The sequence below is a fragment of the Dermacentor silvarum genome, chromosome 2 (genome assembly GCF_013339745.2).
Source record: "Dermacentor silvarum isolate Dsil-2018 chromosome 2, BIME_Dsil_1.4, whole genome shotgun sequence".
In the NCBI taxonomy this organism is placed as follows: Eukaryota; Metazoa; Arthropoda; class Arachnida; order Ixodida; family Ixodidae; genus Dermacentor; species Dermacentor silvarum.
The window spans coordinates 238,345,384-238,372,897 of NC_051155.1; the positions used below are offsets into that span (position 1 = coordinate 238,345,384).

A 27,514-nucleotide genomic window follows, 5' to 3' on the forward strand; every position below is an offset into this window, starting at 1 on the left:
GAGGGGAAAAAGGCGTCTGCTCTCCTCACTTCCGTGGCACACAGAAGAATGCGGGAAAATATGAACCTTCATAATTCCCATATCTGCAAGTTAGCTTTCCTGCACAATAATTCTGTTTTCAATCACCATCATAAAGGAATTTATTCGTAAATTACGTGTAGCACTGGCTTAATTCATGCGAGTGCACAACCCCTGCATGCACGACAGCGCAACCTTCTACCACAGCCCAACTTTTTTTTTTTTTTTTTTTCAGATGAGTTGATGCTGCATAGCGGCTGCATTGCAGCCTATAGAAACACATGGTTATTACAGACAGTTTTTATCATAGTGTTAACAAATCCAGAGGGCTACGCTGTCACATTGGGCAACAACATGCAGATACTCTAGATGGAGGTGGCCTGCAAATAGCATGGACCTAAAGTGCAAAGCTGCTGTGATTGCTGGGCTAGTGCATTTTGTTACACTAATAAAACCCTGTTGTAACAACATGTCTTTATTCGCTAATGTATAGGGCAGCTATACGGCATAGACCAAATCTGCAGCGATGAAGTAAGCTTATGTTGCACAGTTTGTGCGGGCCTTGGGACAGTCTCACAGGAGTAACGACCACTGTGGGTTTGAGCTTAGCGAGCCACAAGGCCGCGTCAGCCGTTGCCTCTTGTACTATAGTGCGCCACTACGCACACGCTTGCGCTGTAAAGGGGCAACGCACACAAGAGACAGTATTGCCCTGAATTGACGGAAACCGTTTGACTCCGGTGGCACCCAACACTGCACAAAATGCCCGGCCCCGGGGTTCGCAGGAACCGAAGCGTTTCCGCTCCGAGGGCAAAAATACTACAGACAAGGCCGCCGATAGCACGTCACTGTGATAGCTATGGCTCCCCGCACCTATGCTGCATGCTCTCGCGATAACCAATGGGCCCACTCACGAGAGCTCGAGCAATCTCCTTCTGCTTGCACCTCCGATAAGTGCGGCTCGGCACAGTTCGACCTTGCGCAAGCACTAGGCACCGCTCTTCGGCTTAGCATCTAAAAAGGATCAACACAAGGTACGCACTTGCTGTACGTCCACAGGCACTGTACGCGAGCTCAAGTCCAAGACACGAAGGGGGCCGGCGGACCAGAGGGAAGCGTGTACGTACCCAGTGCTGTCTCGGAGCGATCTCTCCCTCACTAGCCTTGTGGTCAGCGACCAGCCACTGCAGGCTTGACCGTCCCCCACCGCAAACCACCGCGAGTGGAGAGGGGAGAAGCGTAGGGACGATACATCAGTTGAATGCCTGCTCAAAGGTGCCGAGGCATACCTCAATCCCCACACGTTGTAAAAGGTTCCTTCTCTTGAAGAAATTCTCGTATATACAGCATAAATGTATACTCCAAGAATGCAGCACTTGGTTGGAAAACACAAATAGGGCGATTTCTGGGGCACTGTAGTGATCGCCACACTTCCAGCACTCCTGGAGTGCTTTCATTTAGAAAAAAATACTGTTAGCACATCTCTTGCTTTCTAGACTAATGCGTGCATTGCAGTGAAGATGTACTGCAAATAATAACTAGCAGTTAGAAATAACTTCAACCCTACATCTGATTACCTTTTTTTTTTTTTTCTGGTTAGATTTAGATGAAGCTTGCCGCGGTTATATATTTAAACAGCGTTAATTTAGGATATACGTTCAGTTTTCTTGGAACTTTCAAGAAAGAAAAAAAAATCTTAACTTGCTTGGTAGTGAGCTAGTTACTGGACTATATATGGTGTAATAAAGATTGACATTTAAAAATTATTGTGAACGATCAGAGTATGCAGTGATATAAGAATAATTTGAGCCAATGTTATAGCATCTCAAACTTCCTAACGGGCCCCTAAACCACCCCCAATATTTCTTGAACATTTCAAGTAAACAGGTGCATCGAGTTTAGAATGCTGTCACGATCGATGATGCCAAACGCTGCAGCGCTACATGCCACGGGCACTCCACAAAATAAAAAAACAATGCCGTGCTCCTCTCAGGGCCTTTCCGGTATCCTCAGAGGTCGTCGTGATGTCACCAGGGTGCATCTGGTGATGTCAACGGGGGCGACGATGGGAATTGGTAGAACAAGAATCTACGACTTCCGGTTAGTCTGCTAGCAGGTACGAGCGCGCACTCCCTGCCCTGCTCTTCCTCGTCGTGTTGCTCGCTTGTGCGCACTTGCGAATCGGTAATTACAGCCCGCAACGCAAGTGCCAAATCGCCCACGTTCCAGCACAGTCGTGCTTAGCGGTCTGATTAGCTGCGCAAACAGAGTGCGTCAGTGTTGGTCTTTCTAGACGTGCACGAAACACAGGGTCCAAAGTGGCATTGGGCGGGAACGGCAGCAACAGCGGGTAGCCGAGAAGCGTGAAGTCGCAGCTAAGGCTGTCCATGGTACCGGCACGGTAACTCGCCAAACGCCGCTTGCCATTCGCGGGCCGCCGTTCGACGACGGTTTTGCTCGCGAATGGCGAGATTTCCTTGCGTAGAGAGGATGAGACGGGGACCCAATTGTGCGGCTGCGTCACCACCGCTGATCGCTCGAGGACGCCGATATTGTCGCTAGGCCTTCTCCGGTTTGCTTCAAAGATAAAGCGGACGGGGCTTCAGGATGAATCGCCAACGCTCACAAGCTGCAGTATTTTCTTACCGTTGTTGTCGCTCTTCGCAATAATTGTACACAAAGAAGAAAATATGCCGATGCGAGTACAGCCGTGCCGCTCAGTCGTCTGCCGTCGATGGCCGTGCACAGCAGCTGAACTCGACAAATATCGGAGCTCTCATTCGTTTTTAACGTTATGCAGTGGATATTGTTTCTTATAAAATGTACGATTTATGCATCACTTTATCTAGCGGAAATTATTTTGCTTGGAACAGAAGCTGCAGCCGATGTCTGCGTCGCCTGTGGTGGAGGCGCGCAGCTTCGCGGTCGTCGATTGGCCTGTCGGTCGTGTGGTGGGCGGTGCGCCAGCCGAACTGCTGTCTACTTTGGACACTTCTCGCGCGGCAGACGTTCTGCGGCACTGGAGGCCAGTTCGTCGTCGGTATGCTTGCTGTTAGCATGGACGTACCTTAAGGAGAGACGGGGCTTTCGCATCGCGAAATTTGGCCAAAAAAAACGATTTTTTGAAAATCACATATTCAGTTTGTATGACTTCTTTTATATTTCATTTCAAAATTTCGTCACGGAAAATCGCGCGGAAATGATGTAAAAAAATGTTTATCGAAGCTAAGGTGGCGAGGAGTTTCTCGAAAATAGCGAAAGAACGGCATTTTTCAAGCCGCGATATCTCCGCAACCGCGTAACCTAGCTCTCTATGGATAGCGCGATTCTCCGTCTTCAAATCTGGCGCCTCGGCCAGCTGCACTAGGCAAGAGCAAGCGCACAGCAAGCAAAAGTTTCAAGGTATCGCTGCGGTTTCTGATCCGCAGCGCGCGTCACGTGACTGTACGCGGCTCCGCATTGGTCTCCCGGGCGGTTGCCCTTAGCAACCGGCGGAAAGGTCATCTGCTCGCCGCGCTGACGACGCTGAGGAGCCGATTTCGCGTCTTTTCAACTCGTCGCGGCGTGGTTTAGAGATCGTATCTCACTCATGATAACGGACCGGCGCTCGCTTGTTAGAGAAACGAAAAATGTTGTCAAGCTCGGCCCTTCTTAGCTTGGAGAATGGCTCTCGTCTGTTCTCGTCTGGCCGGCGATCGTTCAAGAAGAAACGCAAGACTGCGCATCAATTTGGTGCTCGTAAGTCGAAGCCACCGATCTCTAAAACAAAGTTTGCTCCGACGACTTCAGCAGTGACAATGACGGTGGCATGCAGCACGACGCGGACGTGCAGTTGAGCACCTCAAGCACGAATGGAACATCGTCCGCGCGTATTGGCGAAACTGTTCAGGAACCCAGCCGAAAAAGATCCCATGCGGAAAAAGAAAGCTGCAAAAGCTCATCAGACCATCAGGTCAGATGGTCAAGCGATGCCGCATCGCAAAGGACACAAACAACTATAACCGTGGTGCCTATTAAATTTTGACAACTTTGAACCTTGTTTTCTCAGTAGTTTTTTTGGCATGTTGCTCAGCTCGTGGAGCAGATATCTTGGTAACTACTTTACACATTTTGATTGCGTTTGTTTTGTCAGACTCACTGAACTGTACTTTAGGGGATAACGCTCTTATTTTTTTATCCCAGTGTTTTAAGAATTCGTAGTAGGGTTCCTTGTTTGCAGTGTAAGCGTGCTCACTGCAGTGGGACTGGAGAGAACATAAACTACAAATTTTAGTGTTGAAAATAAATTATTTCGAGAACGCTATCTCCTTCTGCATACATTTGGCTGTGCATACAGTATTTAACAAACTTTTCACTTGATTTCGTAAATCCTCCAGTCCCTCCACGAGGTTCAAGAGAGAAATAATTTGTCTAGCAAAAAGTTTTCATGGTACCGCTTTGAAATTTTTATGAAAGCATCATAGAGCCATTCTTACTCTATGTACCAATTTTCATTGACATCCACCAAGAAACAAGAAAGTTGGTACCGAAAGCCGCGTCCCCCCTTAACCAGTTCCTATGGGTTCTGCAATCTAATGAACTATCGTTGAGATTTTTAGATGACTCACAACAATGTGCCAATTACTGCAGAACGCACAGCAAAAGTGAAATTTTTTCAAATTCAAGGCCATCTTTCCCTTCCTAATGTGTTTGCTGCATAGCAAAGCACTTTTAAACCGGAGCTGCCTTTGTGAACCCTTCCGACTTTCTGGACCATGGCTGCTGGGTGCTGCTGCTGTCTTACCAAATAGCTCACACTTAAAAGCATAACTTTAATTACATGCCCAATGGTGGGATTAAAGCCTGGTGCCAACTAGCCAACACCAACTAGCTTTTTGAGATGATCACCGCATGTGTCACGTTGCGTAGCACGAGTTGTGTGAGAGTGTAAGTGTGCATGCACACCAGTTTTCGTTACACCAGAGACACAAAACTCAAATAATCAAAGCTATAGCATTTTATTAATCGCTTTACGAAACCTTCGCTTCACATAGATTTCAATATGTGCGCTGGGTCTGCATAATTTTATCCAATTAACTCGATCTGGGATGCATCAGACTCGAAAGGGATCGCGAATAGTCTGATATATCAATAATTCGATTCATAAAATATCTCAATCTGAAGCTTATATGAGACCTTCGCATGTGTTGGACAGTTTCCCGCGGTCGTGAAAAGCGGGAACTTATCGATTTGCTTCTCCAGGACGGTATCGAACGCAGGAGGATTGACTTATTGTTTGCTCACAGATCTTGCAAGTTGCTCGCATTGCAGAATGATCACAATGCTACCCCCAAAAGCCCGGATCACCTAGGCACGAGAATGTGGTGCGCCCCGCGCGCTTTGAAGTGCTTGTTGCTCATTTTTATTCCAGATAAGTTAGAAACAGTCGCACCGCAGAAGCAATCTAACCTGTATAGATACGCCTGAACATGCCTGGCTGTGTGTGCATTACAATGTCGACAATACACCATTGAAACGGCCGATCGTCATATGTGGGCAACTAGCCGGGCAGACCGTTGTGTTCCTGTTGCAACCAGTTGTCACCGCTTCTCGACCGCCATAAAAAGTTCCCACGTCTCATCTTGTGTGCTGCTCAGCGCCCTGGCGCCTTGTGGCTGGTGCTTCCTTTGTTGGAAGTAAGGTAATGCGCAGCTTTTTATTAATATTCCTTTCCTCCCCCTCTGCCCCCCCCCCCCCTTCCCAAGCAAATTAAGTTGGAAACTGTATTTTCGGCGTTCGTATGCTTTGCTGTATGCCACAAATGTATTGTGGCAAAGCTGGCTTTAAAAACCCATGTGACGAAGTTGACTTTAGGATATCGGCCACCACTGTGCAACACATATTAGACCCTTCCTCATTTTTCTTGCTAAAAAAGCAGGTACATGTTAGATGTTGGAATCAGGCAAATACTGCCAAATAAACCAGCGTTGTGTTTGACACTTATTCTGCATCTTGTTTAATTTGACCCGCCGTATAATTTGATCAATTTCGTTTTTCCCATCGGGGTAAAATAATGGAAATCGACTGGACCACATTGGTTTGCTCCTTCAAGTCTTCAAGACACCCTTTTTTTTGTTGTTGTTGTTGTTGTTTTACGGAAAAATTGTGCCATGAAAACTCATGTTCAAACTGCAAAAGATGTTTGCCACCCCGTGGTTGAAGTGTGAAAGTTGCATTTGTTGTATTTTGACGCAGTTGCCAGCACAGCACCCAGTGCTGCTGCAGGCACCTCAGCAGAGAAGCCACAGGCAGCTGCAGCCAGTGCAGGAGGAAGTGTGAAGCAGCGACTGGGCATAAGGCCGGCGGCACCAGCTCCTGCACAGCAAGCCGAGTCTGCTCCTGTTTTAAAGAAGGTGGTCATCGTGAGGCGAGCTGGACAGCAGCAGCAGCAGCAGCAGCAGCAGCAGCAGCAGCCACAAGTGCCTGGAGCAGCAATGGCACCTCGAGCTCTTGGCCCTGCCAACCAAATGAACACAGAGGTGCGAATTGTGGCATTCTGCACGTAGGCGTTACCCACTCTGGCCAAGTTGCTTCTCGAAGTTTGCGTTGTCAAGCATTGGCCCCCTGCTACTATTTGCTGCTTCTGTGTTGGGTTTTTTTAATGGCAAACTGGAAAAAAAAAAACACAAAAAAACTTGCAGCTGTATGCCAACCTGAACCACTGATACATCAAAGGCAGCGAAGTAAGCAAGTTTTCGCCACTTTCTTATAGAAGTACTATGGATCTTTTTGCTGGCTGTTCTTGGTGATGATTCATCACCAACACTGCCTGCATGTTCTCACTGCAGTGAGATTACACCCTGGTCATACTGCCGCAGCAGATCTCCCATGCAGGCTGCGTTGCTGACAGATCTTAGACTGATATTTGATACTGACCACACCATCAGTTTCCACCTGCAGCCGTACAAACTCCTTGCACACCTCCAATATGGAGCTGCTGAAATGTGCATGAGAAAGAAAAATTAGGGGTTGCTGGCTAAAAAGCTTAGTAAAAAAAGAAGTTGCCTATTCAAGTGAGGTATAAACAAGGTAACTTCTATTTTGTAATTGTTAATAACTAAATTTCAAAGGAAAAATTTGGGAGGTTACATTGCTAGCTGATAGGCGAGCCCGCCGCCGCACGAAAACTGCTGTGAAATTCCCTTTAACAGCTTCACTGGGTAGTTTACAAATAGCATTCAGTGGTTTAGGTTTCTCATGTACATTCTTAGCATTATTGTATTAGGCAAAGAAGTACACTGCAAGGGGATGCTGTGCTGCCTTTTTGGTCAAGGTAGCAGAAGTAAAGGACTAGGATGTAACCCACTTGGTGCAATGGCGCTGTCTCCACCTTCATCATGCTCACCAATGGCTTCATAGCAATGAAAGCATGGCAGAATTCTTGTTGCATAATGCTGCTCTTCGAAAGTCAGCTTCGCCACAATACAGTGGGTTTATGTGTACACAATGTATTCCGGTGAAGCATACCAGGACTGGAAAGAGGCCTCTGTCACAGGACAGATGTATGTGTCATACAGGCGCACCTGCCGTTTCCTGTCGCAGTACGAGCATGTTGCAGTTGGCAGAAACCGTTTATTGTTTCCGGTGGCACCCAAAACTGCACAAACGGCTGGTTCCGGGCTGGCTTATGAATCAAAGGGCACCCACGCCAAAGGCAAAAATAAAGACAGACAGAGGCACCACTAGAACCTCACTGTGAGAGGATGGCTCCCCGAGACATGCCGCTAGGAAAAGTTTTCGCAGCTATGCTGCTTGCTCTTGCAATAACCAATGGACCCACTCGCGAGAGCTCGGGCAATCTCCTTTGGCTTGGGCCTCCGATAAGTGCAGCTCGGTGCAGTCCGACCGCGCGCAAGCACTAGGCAACGCTCTATGGCTTAGCGTCCAGAAAGGATCAACACAAGCTGTATGTGCTGCGCTCGCTGTATGGGCAAAGGCACCGTAGGCGAGCGCAAGTCCGAGACACAAAGGGGCCGGTGGACGAGAGGAAAACATGTACGCACCCAGTGCTGTCTCGGAGAGATCTCCCCACACTCAATCTCCCGACAGTGGCGAGCCGCCGTCGCCTCCACTGCAAACAACTGTGAGTCGAGCGCCACCACCAACAACCGTTTCGAGTGAAAAGGTAGAGCCATAGGGACAACAGAACAGGTGAATGTACGGACAAAAGCACCGGGGCATAGCTCATTCACCGCAATTGTATGCGCTGGCATTTTCGTGGCACAGTTGTCATGCTGGCTGGCAGGTGTTCATTTTTTTGTTTGGTTTCACCCGAGGCAGAGAAAGTACATGCTACAAGCATACATCTTTGTGGCTGGCCCACCTGCATTAACTTGGACACATGTACCTCCTTGAACCTTGCAAGTGTGGGACACGCTGTATTTATGCGCAGGTCTTAGTACTGCTGCAACATGAAATGTGACGGTTTCTGACATTTCTGTTTACACTAGCTAGTTTTGTTTTTTATTAAAGTTCCATTTTTGGCTGGCACAGTGCTGTGTAAGAAACAAAGTGAAAGAAAATGCTCTCTGGAGTCTAGTAGAAAAGCCTTAATTAAATTAAGACAATAAATGGTAACTGCCGTTACATATCTCACGTAAAACTGTCATACACAATTCTTGTGCTTCATTAAATGTGGCGCAGTGAGTGTAGTCCAACCTGGGTCGCGGCCCTTTCCAGATGGCGCCTCCACGTGGTATGGGAAGTCTACGAGGCCGAGGCGCTGCAACCGTAGCCAGCCGGCTCGGCCCTGTGCGCACAGCAGGCCTGGCTGCAACTGGTACTGCCGGTGCACCAAGGAAGGTCATCCGCATTGTGTCCAACAATGGAAGGCTGCAGGCAGTGAATGCTGCAGGAGCAGCGGGAATGATGCCACCACGCCTGATGGCTCCTGGTGTGCCAGCAGTGCGGCCCCAGGCAAGTTCCATCTGCCCAGACCTTTGTGTGGCTTAAACTGCCCTTATCGCTGCGGAGGTTGGCCTCTAAATTGAATTACACTTGAACTTCGTTACGAGGTGTGTTCAAAAAGAAACCGAACTTTTAAAATAGAGCGCCAATCGGCAGAGGGAGCGTGCTTCAGCTGTTGCAGCGCACTGCAGTGGCACGTTTAGACAACAAACTGCCATTTGCCGTGTTTCACTCCGATGTTTAGTTAGCGAGCTACAGCGGCTGAAGTGAGCATGTGCACAAGCTGTTCGTCAGATTAGTGCCAAAGTGACAATGAAAGAGCTTGAAGAACTATGTGTGTGTGGGAAATTTTGCTACAACTTGGCAAGACTTTCACAGATACATTTCAATTCCTTAGTTAAACATACGTGGAGGACTGTATGAGTCGCACACATTGCTGAGTGGTTTAGGTGTTCTGATCACGGCAGAATCTCGGTCGGTGGCGATCCCAAGCCTGGACGACTTTCCTCGTCAACAGATTACGAATAGGTTGAGAGAGTTCATGCTGTGATTCGGTGGAAATCGTCATTCAACTGTTATAGAAGTTGCTGATGAAGTGTGGGTAGCGCCTACCAACGCTGCAGCGTGGTGCGCTATGGTCGGCGCTGCAAATAGAAAAAAAATAAAGATGCGCAGCGCTTGTTCGAGGCGCAAGCTCGGCATGCGCAGTGTCGTTCTGAAAGCTAGCCACGCTGGTCGTCGGAGCCGCCGCTCCGCGGCCGCCTTCGCCGTTCTGAGTAGGGACTACAGCACGGCTATTTCGCCGCCGTCACGTCATCCTACAGTGGTGACCCGGAAGAACACGCCTTGTACTGAGCGACACACTGCCATGGCCACCTGGCCAGAGCCACAGTTCGACGCACCACTGCCACCGTTCTCGTCCAACTATGTCGGTGCCTGGTTTGCCCAGTTCGAGGCAGCTCTGGAGCTGAACCACATATGGATTCAGGAGTTCAAGTACGCGGTACTCCACGACGTCCTGCTGCTTTCTCTCCAGCTCAACCTCGGCGTTCCATCGCCTGGCCCATGCCCATACGACGAACTATGGCAGTCCGTCCTCAACTTCTACGGCGTTGCCTACCACCCTCTTCCAGAGGTTGACCGCACGGTGTGCGAATCGCTGCCTACGTCCCCACCGCCAGCACCAGTCGCATCTCGTCCTGTGCCCGTAAGCCATCATCATGCGGCTCTTCCACCCTCGACTTGCCCCGACACAGTCTCGTCGACCACCCGATGCGCTACCGCACAGTCCCCGGCATCCGGCTCTCTCCAGGGGTCTCTTTCGTGCGAATACGCGCACAATGTTGTCACCAAGGGTATCGATACGACCATGATACCGGCCATGTCATCGCCTTGCTTGCCTCCAATGATGACACGCGACAGTGGTGCCAGCACGCGCTGCACATCTATTTTTTTTTTCTATTTGCAGCTCCGACCATAGCGCACCGCGCTGCGGCGTTGGTGGGCGCTGCAGAGCCCCCCGCCCAGACGGAACGTCGATAAATTAAATGCCAGGAGCAAGCTTCAAAAGGGTCCGGGGTCAGTCCAAATAGCGAGTTCGTTGGAGGCGAAGGGGACTAGCAAGTCCTTCCGGTGGACGAGGCTGCGTGTGGTGGTGCGGACGCACGGTACACAGCACGCCGACACGGAGTGGGTGAAGGCAGACACCTCTGCAGCAGTTCATGCAGGCCAGGCGAAACGAGTGGGGACCGGGCGTTGTCATTGGTCGGCACGACAAGCCATAAGCTCGATCGTCACGCGCTCACAGATGCGTGAGCTCTGGTGGATGCAGCTTGTGCACGCGCTTATCCGGTCTTGCGCGACCCGCGGTAGACGTCGCAAGGTGCAAACCTCTGCACACGACACCGCCCGAGTGAAGTGAATAGAGTCCGGCACGTGCCTGCCGGAGCCTGGGTGTTGCCGCGGTCAATGGCGTTGGAGTCGAGTGGCGCTCCAGACGGCGAGGAAGGCGTCGTCGGGCAACGCTCAATGACGGCACAGGCGTGGGTTTGCGAATATCTGGGAGAGCCGGAGCAGCAGCTGCCGGGTCATGTTGCTTGGCGAGCTCCAATGTGGGCATGACGCGAAGGACAAGATCAAGTGGTGGTGCGCTACGGTCGTCGCTGCAAATAGAAAAAAATAAAGATGCACAGCGCGTGCTCGAGGCACAAGCTCGGCACACGCAGTGTTGTTCTGAAAGCTAGCCATGCTGGTCGTCGCAGCTGCCGCTCGGCTCTCCGACTTCGCCCTTGTGAGTAGGGACAATGGCACGGCTAGTTCGCCGCCGTCACATCCTCCTACATGTGCATCAGCGTATGATCACACCATCAAATTTTGAATGACAAACTTGAGATGCATTGTGTCAGTGAAAAACTTGAGCCGCGCTTTTTGATTGACGATCAGAAACAGACCCATGTTGAAATCAGCCAGGAACTATGATATTGAAACGAAAGAGCAGACGTCGCAGTGGTTGGGTCTCCTTGTCCAAAAAAAAAGCACGCATGAGTCGGTCAAAGATTAAGGGGATGTTGGTTGAGTTTTTTCAAAGGCAGTGTCCATCAGGAATTTGCACTACGGGGTCAGATAGATGGTAAACAAGGAAGTCTATCAGGGAATTCTAGCCCATTTGAGGGATGCTGTGCGAAGTAAGAGGCCTGAATTGTGAGAAAACCAGACTTGGATATTGCATCATGACAATGCGCTGGCTTGCGCGTCGCTCCTTGTCCGCAGCTATCTAGCGAAACATCACACTCCCGTTGAGCCCCATCCACTGTATTCTCCGGACCCAAGCCCAGCAGACTTTTTCCTGTTTCCCAATATTAAAAGCACATTGAAAGGACGTCGTTTCCAAGCCATAGAGGAAATTCAGGACAATGCGAAAAAAGGCCTGCGTGCCATCCCAGAAAGTGCGTTCCAGGAGACTTTCCAAAAATGGAAGAAACAAGAGGAACAGTGCATTGCCAGTAGAGGGGACAACTTTGAGAGGGACAGTGCTTTAATTGTTGTACAATAAGCAATAAAAATGCTATAGCAAAAGTTCGGTCTCTTTTTGAACACACCTCATATAAAGAGGCGGGATATTACAAACTAAATGCAATTCCCCTTAAAATCCCCATAGACCTCCATGTATTTAAAGCCTCGTTTTAACTAAGTAATATTGTTATGCCACTGCATATAACGAACTACATTCATCTCGAAACCAAAAATACCGAGCGTGTTTCACCAAGCATATTGCCTTCCGCCGAGTTCTGCATTCGTTATAAACATTTATTTCTCGGAACTGAACCTGAACAAAATCTCAGCGTGTTCAAACCAAACCGAACCAGTATGTTTTTCGGTTCGACACCCTGGTTTTTAGTATTAGCATTATAATAGCTGCTGGGACTCATTGTAACTGAGCAAACTGTCACAGGGTCCCATTGTGTCAGCCACATTTTAAATCGGGCTAAGTGCCACTCTGACTTCTGGCATTGCTATTTCAAAGTTAGTGCAGCCGCACCTCGTTATAACGAAATCATACAGTGGAATCTCGATGATACGATCACGACTAATACGAATTTCCGGATGATACGAATTTTCTCGTGGTCCCGGCCGAGCCCCATTACTTTGCAACGTGCTAGAGTACGGTTGTTACGAATCGATTTTCAACCCGCGTTGGTTGATACGAATAAACTCCGCCCCACAGACGGCCGCGAAAGAGAACGACGGTCACGCGCTTTCTCCCTTTCTCTTTTGGTTCGGAGGCGCGGACGCGACGCCGGACAGCGCAGAGGCCACGACTGGGCGCGAAGAGTTTGAAGCGGTGGCGCTTTTGTTGCTTTTGCGCTTTTCCTCCTTTTCGGCAGCCGCCCATCGAACGGAGTGGCTGCTGTGCTTTGGGCCGCGTTCTTTGCGTTTGCGCCATTTTGCCTAGTCGCAGCGAGCTATGTTGACCGAGATACGATCTCGACTGATTCGCGTAGCGGTACGCTGAGGCGCGGGAGCCTCCGTTGGCGTGTCTTCCGTCGACTGCGTTATCGGTGCTGGTGGCATAGGGCGATTGTCGGTTTCGTTGCTGGAGTCACGGGGTGCAAGATAGCGCGGCACGTAATCCACGGTGCAAGGTAGCGCGGCACGCTCAGTCGGATGCTCCTCCGCTTCTCCCGCTAATCGCCGTATTTTTCTTGCCGTAGGAGGCTTACGCTTCCATATTCCGAAGTCGTGCTTCGTCCAAAATTTCTTCTCCAATGAGCGACGATCCATCACTAACCTGGGAGCTCTCAGTAATCCGAATTCTGCGTGTCAAGTGAAGACGCCGGCGTGGTTTACGAAGCAGACAACTGCGGTTGCCATCTTGCCCCTGCCACAGCAGCAACCAATGGAGAGACTGCTTTCAGCACGGCAGCCAATCGGAAGCCCGCTTTCATCGGAGGGCCCGTGTGACTACCTATCGCAGACCCGCGCTTCTTTTGAGTTTACGCGTTTGTTACAAGATGGCGACGACAGACGAATTCAGCAGCGGCACGGCGAATTTTTGAGCTTTCGAACGATACCAAGATGGCGGCGCTCGGTGACGGGAAATGCGAGATATGTCTCCGTGAATTGCGGGGATCTGGCGCCATTTAAAGCGGTTTTCTCGCCCTGCGCACTGACGAATAAATCTTTGTTGGCCACTTTTAGTGCATTTTCAGCCAAACCATTTTGATACAGCGTAGATTAGGCGTTGCAGATACCGAAATGCGTGGTTTTCAAAAATCAATTTTTCTGGCGATTTTCGCGATCTGATCCTCTCATCTCCCCATAATTTAGTTAGTTTTAATTGTGTTTTGATGATACGAATTTCGGCTAATACGAATTTTTTTCATGACCCCGTGAGATTCGTATCATCGAGATTCCACTGTATTCAATACAAAAATGCCTGCAGTATAATTGTTAATGACAACCTTATAAACCCAACAGGCAATGAAGCCAAGGAAACCTGGCTTTCTATGGTCGTGAATAACAAAGATCGAGCCTCTTTGTTTCCCTTCTTCTTGTCCATGCTTAGCGAGGGTCTCAAATCTGGCAGCCCTGTGCTATTAGGTATAAGAGGGTTTATTAGCCACGTGCCTGCTCTCCTAAGTTCACATGTTACGTGACACACTTGGGCTAAAAAGCATGTTCCGCATTTCCCCGCCATGGCCTTGAGTGGCACTGGCTAACACTCCTAGGGCTAGGCCTAGTACCCATAAACAGCCAAGGTAGTGGATGCATTGATGGCCATCACCGTAGCACAACTGTAGTGCAACACATGCACAATGCGGAGGCTGTGGGTTCGTTTCCCACTAGCGACAAGTTATCTTTTCATCCACTTTTGTTTTCCCTCTCCTTTGTTTTTTTCTACATTTCAATTTCAACCATAGTTAATTACTCCTACCCTTTCCTTAGCTTCATTGCCTGGTCACTCTATATGGTTAGGATTAACAAAAATTGAACCCCGCTGTTTCCTTTCTTCTTGTTCATTAATTATATCCGTCTTTCTTATATCGAGGTTTGACTGTATGTTACTAAGTCAAAAAACAAGTTTCGAAGTGTCAGTCTTCAGTACCTCCCAATAAATAGCTTTTTAATGTGCATTGCTGCTATTACTTGTGCAGGCACCTGGCGCTGTGGGGATGCATCCGCCAGCTAGGCTCCCAAACGCAGCAGCTGTTGGAAGAGTGCTGGTGTCAAACCTGTCGGCATCCACAAATGAGAACTCACTACGCCACCTTGGCCGTTCTTGTGGAGTTGTTACTGTGAGTGTCTGTGTGTGTGCATGTGTTGGCCTTGTTTTTCTTTAAAGCAACATTTACTGATAGCGATTACTGATCATTCATACCATGGTATGAATGACAGGATGCTGTTGTGGTCATTTAACGCAATATATATCAGAATCAGAATGAAATACATGCATGACCTGACATGGATGAAATGAACGTGCCTGCCAAGTTTCCCGGATTTTGACCATTTCTTCCGGTGGTATGGCTGACAAGAAAATCTCTATGATATTGCAGTTGTACCTTGTTTCTATTCGCGTCCAGCACTTTGTCTGGCCACTTCGGCAAAAGAATCCAACCTAATCCAATTCATTTGGAAGTTCATGGCATTATTTCGTTAACCGAAGCGCTGCTCTCTATACTGACGGCGTTAGGTGCCCTAGTGGACCTAGTCTGATTCAGCTAGTGAGCAAATAGGGCGTTCCGCAACTAGCAACACTCAATTCTCCATTGTTCTCCTCGGCTTCAGCCATTTTGGCGTTGCGTAGGCCTACTGCTCGTCATGGCCTTAAGCAAGGAGCACAAGCGCAAAAAGTAAAGTATTTTTAAAGCACTACTCAACCGAAGTGATGCTGCGTATTTTGTTAGTATCACAGAGCGCTGCAGAGCGTGAATCGGCAGTTTAGCGTCATAAAAAAGACGAGAACATAGTTCCGCACGCCCATGTGTGATGAGACCCCGGGAAACGTCCTCCTCGCAAAATTCTTACAATCAAACATACTCTGAAGAACTTTTGAACACCCACCGTAGTTGCTTAGTGGCTTTCGCGTTGTGCTACGTAGCACGAGGTCATGGGATCAAATCCTGGCAGCTTGATGGGGGCAGAATGCAAAAATGGCTATGTACCGTGTATTGGGTGCACATTAAAGAATCCCAGGTGGTCAAAATTAATCCGGAGTTCCCCACTTCGGTGTGCCTGATGATCAGATCATGGTTGTGGCATGTAAGACCCCAGAATTTCATCAAATAAATTTTAAAGAATTTTTGGAGGCAAAATCAGAAAGAAGGAAATGCTGGAAATAAATCTGTAAATCATGGGTTCCCAAAGTGGGTTCCGCAGGCCCCTGCTCTTGGGTTCCGCGAGCCGCTGATAAATTTTCCCTGGTCCCGCACTCGACAAGTGGCTAAAACGGCGAGCACGAGGTGCGCTTGATCCAAAGAACCTCCATTACCCATGCCCGAGTGTCAAAAAGCACATCACAGTGCGTAACAGCAACGCGCAAACTGCGCAATAAATACGCAAGCAGCTTGTAGCCACCTAACCTCGGAGAACAGGCAGCGCGCCTAAGCTTTCGTACTTGAATCTTGGAGGCCGTAGCTTACCACCATGCGCCTTTCTCCTTTTTATTGATAAGGTTGGTGCCGATAGCGTGCGCACTGACGTATACATTGGAGGAATAAAAAAGAAAAAAAAATGTGGGGAGCACCACAGATGTGCGCCGCAGAAGAGCAAGAACGGCGTAGCGTTCAACCGAAACGAAGCGGCGCAGTCCGCATCGCTGTGGTCCTCAGCAGCAATTGTACGCGACACATGACTGACAGCAACGCCGAAGCGCTTCGTGCCTAATTGTGCTTAGCCTTTATTCTTGCGTTTATCGCCATGCTTTTGACTTGGTGCGTACGTCAGCCGCCTGCCTTCTGAACCGCAAGGTCGCTGTCCATGATCGCGTCGATAGCGGCCGCGGTTTCGTCCACAGCGGTTGTGGCAAGCAGTAGTTTCACTTTGACTCAGTGCAAAGCTGTCGAAGATGAAGAGCACCGGCTACATCACAATGGACATACAATTTCTTGGCGAGCAGCTGAGTGGCGAAAAAATCATTGGGATGTGCGCCCGTTGGTGCAAAGCGCGTCTCAGATGAAAACGCGCGCTGCGAAGGATGTCGTGAGGCCTTCGCCGCTGCTAGCGCTAACCAGTCATGAGATTACGAGAATTTCAGTGCTTCCGCACTGGTCTTGGGCTAAATAGAAACAAGATTTGATGATTCATTGAGTAAATAAAAGCGTGTTGACGTAGTTAATCATTTGTTTATTGTTTTCTTGATACCCTCAATAATTCTACATTTGGTTAATTCGGGGGGGAGGGGGGGGGGGGGGGGGGTTCCTTGGCACTTTATGGAGCTTGGCAGGGTTCCCTGGGATGAACATACTTGAGACCCCTTGCTGTAAATAAATGTCTAATCAATTTATTAAGGTGGAAGCTTGGGCAAGTTGGTAATTCAATATCGACATGTCTGCACAGCGCAAAAGACGAGGACTGAAGGAAGAACACAACACATGCGCTGAGCAGTTTCGCAAATAAAGATCAGTTGAAGTCAGCGGGAAATGCAATAGCTGAGATATCGGATAAATTGAGAAATGAGAGTAGTGGTGAACTGCACTGCACACAATTTAAATTCTTACGTTTGAAAAAAAGTCACAGTTTCGCCCGAAAACCGAAGCATTGATTGCGATAGCAAATTATTAGACAGCTATACAAAGTAAGGATAGTAGTTTTATCGTCCGTATAAACTTGTAAACATTTGCTTATTAACTATATTAACAAGCACAGTGTCAGCACGCACAGGCAAACACGAAACCATCACACTCGATGAGCACGGACACTCGCTGTCGAAACGCTGGCGTGAGGAAGCGCGGCATCAGCAGCGAGCGATGTGACCTTCGTACTGCTGTCTATTGCTTCAATGCAAACTGAGCGCCTAGAACACAAAGCTACCACCCGCCGACACACCTACGCTGCCTAGACTTTGCCCCCAACGCAGATCGCTTTCAAAATACGGCCCGCGCAGTACACAGTTGATGCCAAAGTACAACGCCGCCCGCTATCCCTTCCTCCCCCTCCCTCTCGGTGCCTTGAGTGCGACAGAAGAAGGCACACTTCCTCCCTGCTTTTCTTTGTTGCGCACGCAAGATTTAGCTACGGTTGTCTGCTCCCCTCACACGCTTTCACTCGCACATACAGCATACAGCGCGCGGTGACGGCGTTATCGCCCTAGGGCTTTATACAGGACCGCCTTAACAAAAAAACTAGCGCGAAAAAGACATGGACCAGTAAGAAACAACAAACGCAGCGGCCGTGTTTGGCGTTTCTTTTTCGTCCACGTCTTTTTCAGGCTAGTTTTTTCTAAGATGGAACCACACCAACTCACCCAGTTTTGATGTTTATGCGGAACATATATGCGCCAAAACCAATTTTAGGGCACCAACGCATCATAGACACTGTCCTTAGATAGCAAATACGGATCTCAAAGGCCATGCTTGTGCTGGCGGAAACCAAAAGTACGTCATAGGTGTCGCCCCCGGCAATTTGGCGGCCAGTCCCATCGTCAAGCCACCAAGCCAAGCGACATGAAAAGTCAACATGGCCGCTCGGGCAGGCGCGGGGTGGCAGCTAGCAACTCATGATGCGGGAATGGTCCCACAGTTGCGACGCGGCGAGGTTACCAATGCATTGCGTCCTATGGGAGCTGTGATGGAAACAACTTGCTGTTTCCTTTGGGCCCAGGATCCTTTTAAAAATGACACGGCAGATGGGAGATTTTTACATGCAACACAGACTTTATACAGACGCGTTTACAAGGCACAGAACGTTTTACATGCACGCGGACTAGAATACGAGTTCTGAAGACGTCTGTCCGTCTATAGCGATGTGCCTAGCACTCATACAACACCACACGCACCTTGTCACGGCGTGGAAGCTGGGGAAAACAGCAGGCCGGTAGAGCACCAGGCCACTGCTGTAACTGGCCAGTAACACCTCGGCCACTAGAACGTCGGGCTCGGTCTGCAGACAGGTAGCTCAGGCGTGCTCAGCAGGAAGCACTGCACCAGGCCGCTATGACAGCAGGCCGCTGGTGACGGGAGAGCAGAGCCATGAGCGGGATCTAAGACCAGGTCCACAGCTAGCAGGACACCGCTCGCCAGTACCCGAGCCTTGAACCGCCGTTCTGCTAGCTGCCGTTCGAGACTTCCGCTCGCTCTCACGCTCAGCGTGCTCCGCCCGCCACTTCCTTGTCTATGGCATGTGGTCTTCTTCCATTATCATCATCCTCTTGTTGCCGCAACACAATCATCATTCCAAGCTGGTGTTTCTTGGTCTTGTCACGGCCACACGCCACTATCCACATCATCACAGGAGCTATACCGGGACCAGCCGAAAACGATGTAACAGCCGGGAAAACACAGCACCCGGGAACGTAGCAGCGGGTTCTACTTATTTTCACTTGCCTTCAATCGGAATACCCTAGCCCTCCTTCCCCTCCATGTAAACATCCCAGTTAAAGTTCATATTAAGGGACTTTTTATTGCCAAGTGTCAAGTGACTCAATACCTCTTTTTGCAGGAGATTATTCTTGACAAGAACCAGCGTCAGGCAGTTGTCAAGTTTAGAGAACATCAACAAGCCGTGCAATTTCAGAAGAAATATCAAAGGTGAGACAGCTTTAGTCAAGTGCCACATTACGTACCACTGTTATGCCTAGCTAGGACATAGCTTTTAACCCTATAAGCTGGCAAAATGATTGTTAGTGCCAGGATGATGTTCTTATTAGGTTTTCTTTTGTATTGTTTGCATAAAATCAGCAAGTATCGAGCAGTGTTTGAACGCACTGGAAAGCAAAATAAGGGAAATACTGAATGTCAGTGATCTTCAGGCGGCAACTACCTGCATACGGTATTCAAACGACGCAATGGGCAGACCCTGTCGCGTCGCAGTGGGTAGAAACCACATGAATGCGACATCGTGAAAAAATGTAGCGACAAATTTACAATTGTAGCCCAAATAAACACATTCTTGCGCACATAAAGAAATCACTAATATACCCAAGGCCAATGTTCTAACCAAGCTGTACTAAAGTGGTCGATGTTGAAATGGAATAAAACAAGCTGTGTATGAGGTATTAACGAAATTCTTTTTTTTTAATTTGAAAGGCCCATGTATGCCTTTATGTATGGAATAAAACACTGGTCAAATGTCTGCCACGGCTTCTTATGGTGGCACGGATCCGAGTGGTCCAATTTTCAGTGACTCTGCCACATAGATCCGACTGAATTTGAGCGATGGCTAGGATTATGTTGACTTTAAGGGCATTGGTCGATTGCAACTTATTGGCATAGAGCCGCGACTTCAGCAAACCCCATAAAAAAAAGTCTAGTGGGGTCAAATCTCATGATGTTGGTGGCGAATTCACGTCACCTCTACGAGAGATAACCATGCCCTCAACTCGTTCATGCAGAATGTCCATCGTGGCATCTGCTGTGTGGCACGTAGTGCTGTGCTGCTGGAACCACATGTCGTTCAATTTGGGCCAAAAGAAATCGGTTATCATTGTTCTGTAGCGCTTGCTGTTGACGGTGATGGCCTCACCAATGTCGTTTTCAAAAAAGTGCGGACCATTGATGCCGCCGGCCCAAAATCCGCACCAAACAGTAACGTTTTGTGGGTGCATTGCCACCTTCTGAACCTCGTGTGGGTTGGCGTCGTCCCCATATACGGCAATTGGGCTTGTTAACATAGCCATTCATCCAGAAATGCGCCTCGTCGCTAAAGATGATTTTTCGGCCCAAATTGGGGTCCTCTTCCAAATGCTCCGAAGCCCAGTCATCGAACAAACGCCGTTGTCTATGGTCATTAACTTTGAGCTCCTGGGTCATTTGGATCTTGTACGGGTGTAGGCCCAAGTCCCGACGCAAAATTCGCCAAGTTGAAGTCTCCGAAAGGCCGAGTTCTTGTGCACGGCAAGGAATTGACTGCCTTGGGTTCTCCTGCACACTTTCATGGACCGCGGCGATGTTCTCGGCCGATCTGGCGTTCCTTTGACGTACGGGTGTTGGCTGATTGTTTAGCGAACCGGTTGTCTTGAATTCGGCCACCAAACGTTGGAGAGTCTACTTTGAAAGGCCACCACGTGTGCCATAAAATGGACGCAACGTGCGCAACATTTGCACTAACGAACAGTCATTTTGATAATTAGGTTTTATCATTTGGACGTGCTGCTCAATTGTGTAACTTGCCATGGTGATTTGGCATCAGTGACTGACTAATAAACAACAGATTAGACAGACGCCACCAAAACAACATGGCCGCCACAGTTTGCCAACATCGACCCTCCCCAATTGAAAAACCCACTACTTAAAATTGTGTGATAATCGAGGTACGTTTCGCAATTGCCCGTCTAGCGTTGTTGTGAAGTGCAGATTGTGTTATGATTCCTTGGCGCTGTCAATGTAGTCTAGCGTTGTTGTGAAGTGCAGATTATGTTATGATCCCTTGACACTGTCAGTGTAGCCTCTGTTTCTCAAATTCACTTTGGAGCTTTAGGCTCATGTGCAAGCTTACACAGTTTTAATAAGTGTACATAATACTTGGTAGTCGTTCGTGATTGGTGCCACCTGACTTCCCGCGGACCCGATCTCTGCTTCACACATGTGGCTGCCAGTCTAGTCCGTGTGCGTGATCTCATGGCTGATCTCCAAAGCAGTCTGCGGGTACGAACATACCAAGAGCAAGCTTCCTGTGGCGTATTACCTCCTGCCAGACCCGCCTGCTAGGCCTAACCTGCGGGCAGGTCTAACCAGCTTCATCTGTTGTCTGAGTCCAAAGTTGCAATTTGGTGCAAACCACAAGAAATGTAGCAGCCTCTCGAAATGCCAGGGAATAATTGAGAATGATAGTTAGGGCATGAGCAACACATTGAATGGCAGCACCTTTGTTCATTGCCGTCATGTTTTTCAACAATGCATGTGCAGATGCATGTGGTATCAAAAATTTCAGTTGCTGTTTTTACGTTGGTTTTGTGGAGGAGGAGGCAGTGCCAAGGTGAAGTCCGAGTGTTCGAGAAGGTAAAAAAAAGCCAGCAACCGTATCTTAGTATGCTTGGCACCAGGCAGACATATGTTGTGCTAGGAACACACCCTACCATTGCTTTCTGTTCAAAGAATAGTTAAACCTGCAGGTTCATTTGATTCACTAACTCTTCTTGAAATAGTGAAGAAACTGTGCTTTACTACCCATTTCACTAGAGGCATTGCTGTCTGCATGCCTTCATCTGTTTCATGCTAGTGTGGAACTTTTGTTAATTCATGCATTTGATTGAACTAATTAAATTGAATCAATAGAAATTTGTTATTTCTCTGCTTCCACACTCCTGCTGCACCATAGAAATCCACCAAATAGTTGCTCACCTTGCATGCTTGTGCCACGCGCATGTGGATGGTACAAGAACAAAACTTTTCTACAACTCACTAATTTTGAGCATGTGCATTTATGCTTCATATACTTTTTTAATGCATTAGCATTCTTAGGTTTTACTTCTTGGACTTTCCGGGGGCTAGCTGTCTATGTATGTTTGTATCTAACCGTTTTCCTGCCAACCTGGGTCACTGTGTAGTCCATGGTCGAATGGTTAGCGTATCGGGCTGCTGTGCTGAGGGAACAGGGTTCGAAAGCAACCATCTGACCAACTTGACCTACTGAGTTGGTCAGATGGTTGCTACCTAGACCTACCTACAAAGTGCCGCTCTTCAACGAACCTCTTTCCCGCAAGCTTGAGTCACTGTAGATGCGAAACTGGGTATGCACCGCTCTTCAATGAAACTCTGAAATGAAATGCCAACCTCTTTGATGAAATTAAACCTCTTTGATGCCAACTTGGGTCACTGGTTATGTGCCAGTAGGTGTGTGCCATTCTACAATGGGCTTCTTCGATTTTCCACTTCTGGCTACCCGCTGGCTGCCAGAGCCAACCAGAGCGCCTTCGTTTTTCTCGGGTTGCTCCGTCCACCACGTGACGCACTTTCACCGCGCGTTCGTTTTACTCGGGCTGGAAGCTTCTGGCTACTCGCAAGCTGCCAGAACCAGCCAGGACGATTTTGGTCTGGTAGCTCTCTGGAAGTTCTCTGGCTAGCAGACGACAAAAAGAGGCGATGAGTGCTCGCCGCCATCTTTGTGGGGACTTGGCGGATTGCAAAGCGGGCGCTTGAGGACTTTTACCTTGCTCAGCTTCCGTCGAACGCTGGCGTGTGCAGCACCCGGCTGGTGTGCTTTTGAAATCGCGTACTTGTTGAAGCGATTCCCGATGTCAGCGCTGTGCGAGGATTGCTGATTGCATTACTTCTAGCGTTATATTACAAGTATTCTAACGCACCGTTCCACCTTGCGAGTTGGTGCCGTACGAGCGGCGGTGAACCATTTTGAAGCTTTCTTTTGTTTGTGTCCCATGAATGCTTTTCGGACATGAACAGCCCGCTGTACTCGATCTTGCTTGCATCGTATCCTCACCGTGTCCCGGTTCTGTTCAAGTTGTCGAAGTTGTAGACGCTCATTTTCGCACATTGCGGTCCCTTTTCGGTTCATGTTATCTTCTGGTAGTATCCCTTTTCACATTGCTCGCATATATGCGGCGATATGTCTTCTTTTCTGCAGTTAGCGTAGGCATCGCAGCTAACCAGTCTCTCCGTCATATCTTGGGTGGCAGCTCGAAACCGATGCGTTCTAACTATATATATAGGCCGTTGATGTTAAAAGAATTGCACTGGTTGAGATGAGTAATGACCACACGTACATTAGTTTTATTATTGCTCTCATGATCGACCAATACTACTTTTCGTGTGAAGCTTTTCGCAGATTACAGGCGGCGTGCATTTTCACGCGCCAGTCGCAGCCCCAGCTCCTTCAGCACAGGAACAGAATTAAGAGGAGCACCATCAGGCAAAACAAACTTTCTGAAATCGAATTCAAGCATCTACGAAATTTTATGCATATAAGACGTACCCGATATTCTGCTTTTTCGTGTCTTGTCACATAATGTCAAATGTCGCCGGTAGCCGACGTGATCGCTATACAAGCAGGCATCTTCGAACGATCACTTTAGCGATCACTTAGGTGCAATTTCGCGTCTTGGGATCGGACGCATCACACGCCGTTTGTTGCGCTGTACTAAGTGAGCTGCACAGTGCGCGTCCTGTGCCAAGTCGCGCGAAATCTTGCAAAAGTGCTCATATTCCTGAATGCAACTATATATTTCCAAGGTGGCAACGCAGAAATGGGCGAACTACGCCGCGTGCGTGCAGCCCAAGCCGGTCGCTGCCATGCTGGTAGCATGTTTACATTTCTCCCGCGGCCAGTGCTGTCCCGACGTTTGATTTTGCAAACTTTGGGCAGCTCCGGGTTGTCATGGGATCCCAGCCCACGGACTTCCTATCAGAACCGGAACTAGCTGGCTGCCATCTGGCTGCCAGCGGGCTGCCAAAACTCCGAAAATCGAAGAAGCCCAATGACAAAAAAGATCCCTTAAATTTCTCCAATGCTGAGCAGAATCGAACCCCCGTCACAAGGGTTCCTCAAGGGCAGCAACCTGATGCTTTACCAGGTTGCGCCACAAATGCACTGGGTTTGTGCCGTTCTTCAATGAACATCTTCCACACAAACATTTTAGCGAGCTGCGCATGTGTGGCTAGGGAGGGAACAATTCTCAGCGCTCACACGCACCGGCATGTCATGCTTTTCTTTTCGTCTCTGAGCATGTTTGTGTGAGGCCACGCGCAGACATCTCCGCAGTGCCACTAGATGGTGCAGCATATTTGGAAAGACGCATGAGAGAGGAGCCTGGCTGCTACATGGCGCATTTCTCAGCATTCGCACGCACCAGCGCACCATGCATTTCACAGTCCATGCACAGGCTTCAGGGTGATGGCGCTAGATGGCGCCAAGTGTTCTTAGTGAAGCATGAAAGAGGAGTCTTGCTGCAGTACAGTCCTCGTACATAGCTCGTTTCGACGGTGGCAATACATTGTGTTGCTATATTGATTCACATTTAAACGCATTATCGTTAATAGTCATCGTGAGATCAGTTCTGCCAAATTTTTGCAGCACAAAGTGATTTCACTGTTTTTGTAGCCGTCTTCCTTGTGTGCAAGTTTGCATTATCATGTGTGTGGAGTAGAGTGAACCTCGTCCTGTTGCCTAATGTGCCTCCCATACATGCAGGCACATGCTAGACCTGTCTATGATTCAAGTCAGCCTGCTTCCACCGTGAGGGTGGGAACAGCACTTCTGCACTTGAGGCAGAGCCACAGCAAGGAAGGAGCTGGGATCCAAAGCCCCAGGCCACGTCCTGAGGATGCCACCACTACAGCCTGCCACCACCAGGATCAGTCGTTGGCACCTCTTCAATGGTCACGACTCCCCCAGGAAAGTCCTCACTACCCGCCACAGGCTGTTGTTTGCTGCTTGCAAGCTGCAGGCTAGCAGGGCCTCTGCACCTTCTCTAGACTCTGCAATGCACTTGCCAATTGTGTTATGCTCTCACTGTAATGCTTCACTTAGCTACCAAAGGTGCATTGCTAATGTTAAGAGTCTTTCTGGGAGGTGGAGCTACTTGACACAGTTTGTACCTTTCTTCCTGGACTTGCACAACTGTGTTGAAGATGAACGAGTTGTCAGGAACAGTTCGGCACTGGAACAGAAAATGTGTGTGCGCGTGCGTGTGTGAACTGCCCGTCCCATCTTTTTTTATGCGGGATTTGCCTGTGGACCATCACTTTTAATATGGACAGGCGTTATCCAAAGACATTCAAGTTTGTGCGACTGAACTTCAAGTGTGCTGCTTACGTGAGGCACCAGACAGTTAGATGCGGAAGGGTGATCACACGTAGGTGAATGTCCCGTTGGTTGAAGGTTTTGCAGGAAGGCTTCAAGTTTCCAAGAAACTTGGTCATTTTTGCGCTGTACAGGATTCATTCAGTGCCGAGGATTTTGTGGAGACTTTAGAACTTCGAAGAAGCATCCATTGAAGACTTCTTGAGGCTTTTTCTTTTGGCGACTTTCGGGAAACATTGCCCTTTGGTCTTTTAAAGCTCGGCTTACTTCAGTATGCATCTAGTTCACCAAGACGTGAGAATAAAAAAAGCAAAAGCTCCAACAAAGGAATATTTTTTTTATGAGCTGTAGGCTGAGGTTTTTCTGCATTAGAGGATGGCGCTTAGGGGAAGTTTTTCTTCTCAGAATTGGGCTAGCTATTGGAAACTGATTTCTTGAAGGATATGTGCACATCTGTCCTTTCTTAAGCTCTGAGATGGTATGTTTCTTAAGCTGCTGCTATGTTAGTAATACACTTTTATGACCCACCAATGCTGGTAAATGTTTAACGTAAGGTAGGACCTTGGAAATATGTCGTTTTCAAAAACCTTATCTGCACTGCTGCCAGCCACTAGGTTCCAAAGTCATAGTTGTATAACACTGCTGGACTTCAGTTATCTCTCTTTCGGTGCTTGTGGGAATAAATGGTAGTTTGCGAGCAACCGCTATTGTATCGCTTACACAGCATTCCGTGCAGGTTGTCTTTCAGTGATACTTTTCTTGGGTGTCAAAGGACAGGTATCTCTCGCCTGCACACACCTCTGGCCTTTTGTTTGAAGGTTCTTCTTGGTCCATTTCCAGCAATTTAGAAAGAATTGTATGTGTTCTTGGATGGTAACTCTATTGGAGCATTCTGCATGCATTTTTTGCTGCAGTTATTAGCTTCTGTTGAGTGGCTTTCTTATCTTGCTACCTGAGAAACCAAAATATAATTGAAAGCATGCTTGTTGGGCGTTAGTCATTTCGTATTTCTTCCTTGTACAAGTGTGCATGTGTGGGTGGAAAGTCCTAAAACCAGGAATTTCAGACAGAAGGGGGACAGTTGCAAATTCCTGCACCTACTGCCTGATGGTTCTCACCATGATATGTGTTGCCTGTAAGATTTCGCAAGCAGGATAAGTATCTGTGAAGCTTTAGAAGTAATTAATTGCATTAAGACTTGCCTAGCATGGGAAAATGCACAACTACAGTGGAACCTTGTTAAAGTGCGCTTGAGCCATAGTTTCATATTACATGTTCGAAATCTGATTTGGCCACTCGCTACGAAATCCTATTTAGATACCTTTTGCAGCCATAGGTGTGTTATACTGCACCTGACATGCAACAACAGCTGTTCCGGTTAGATATCGGGAAGCACGTGATATGAGCGCGCGCTTTGCCTGTGCTGATTTCTTTGTATTTGTTGCATCACCTTTCAGGAACTCTTTAAACTATTCATGATTGCACTTCATAGTCTCTGGATACTAGGCTGGCACTTTTCTAGCCTCTGTCTTGAAGGAATGTGTGCACACTTTTTGTGGTGTGAAACACTGAGATGTAGACCACGTTTTCTCCGCATTGCTTTAGTCAATCTTAAGGTGAATTTAGGGCCGAGGAGGAACATATTTCACTTTCAGACAACAGGCAAACGTCCTAAGATGAGAGCACTGCGTATGTTTGTATACATAAATGCTCTTTTTCAATGGAGTCCACAATGCGCAGAATAGTTCCCAAGTGGAACGGCAGCATGTAGGTCATGACTGCAAAGGGTTAAACCTCGTGCATTTAATTCTCGCTCATATAATCGCGGCATATCACAAACATGGCGGTGAATTACATACTCATTTCATTCTTCATTCGTTTTTCTTTTCTCTTTCTCAGTTTTGTTGCTGTTTAGTGTAAGCCTTTTCTTTTTAGCGCTGGGGGGGGGGGGGGGGGGGGGGGCTGCCACATTTATTATAAGGAGACCAGAACAAGAAAAAAAAAGTATTACTTCATTATACTTTATTACCTTTTTTCAAACATAGCATTGTGATTGCATACAGATGTTGATTGTGGCTTGCTTGCTGCATAAAGCCAGTGGGCTGCAGTTGTATTTTAAAAAAGTGCTCTAGGGCACCCT

General features: G+C 48.2%; 1 protein-coding gene across 3 annotated transcripts in view; it reads left to right on the forward strand.

Annotated features, from left to right (window-relative positions):
- Positions 1-27,245, forward strand: part of LOC119442932 (RNA-binding protein 33) — an 89,059-nt gene extending 61,814 nt beyond the window's left edge. For 2 of the 3 annotated variants that reach the window (XM_037708005.2, XM_037708008.2), the window contains 5 exons: positions 6,253-6,536; positions 8,737-8,973; positions 14,619-14,759; positions 19,120-19,208; positions 24,763-27,244. In XM_037708005.2, coding sequence (XP_037563933.1) covers positions 6,253-6,536; positions 8,737-8,973; positions 14,619-14,759; positions 19,120-19,208; positions 24,763-24,811 — 800 coding nt within the window. In that variant the 3' untranslated portion in view covers positions 24,812-27,244. Of the gene's footprint in view, positions 1-6,252; positions 6,537-8,736; positions 8,974-14,618; positions 14,760-19,119; positions 19,209-24,762 lie in introns of all 3 variants that reach the window. The other variant, XM_037708009.2, reaches the window with a different exon arrangement.
- The last annotated feature ends 269 nt before the right edge of the window (positions 27,246-27,514 follow it).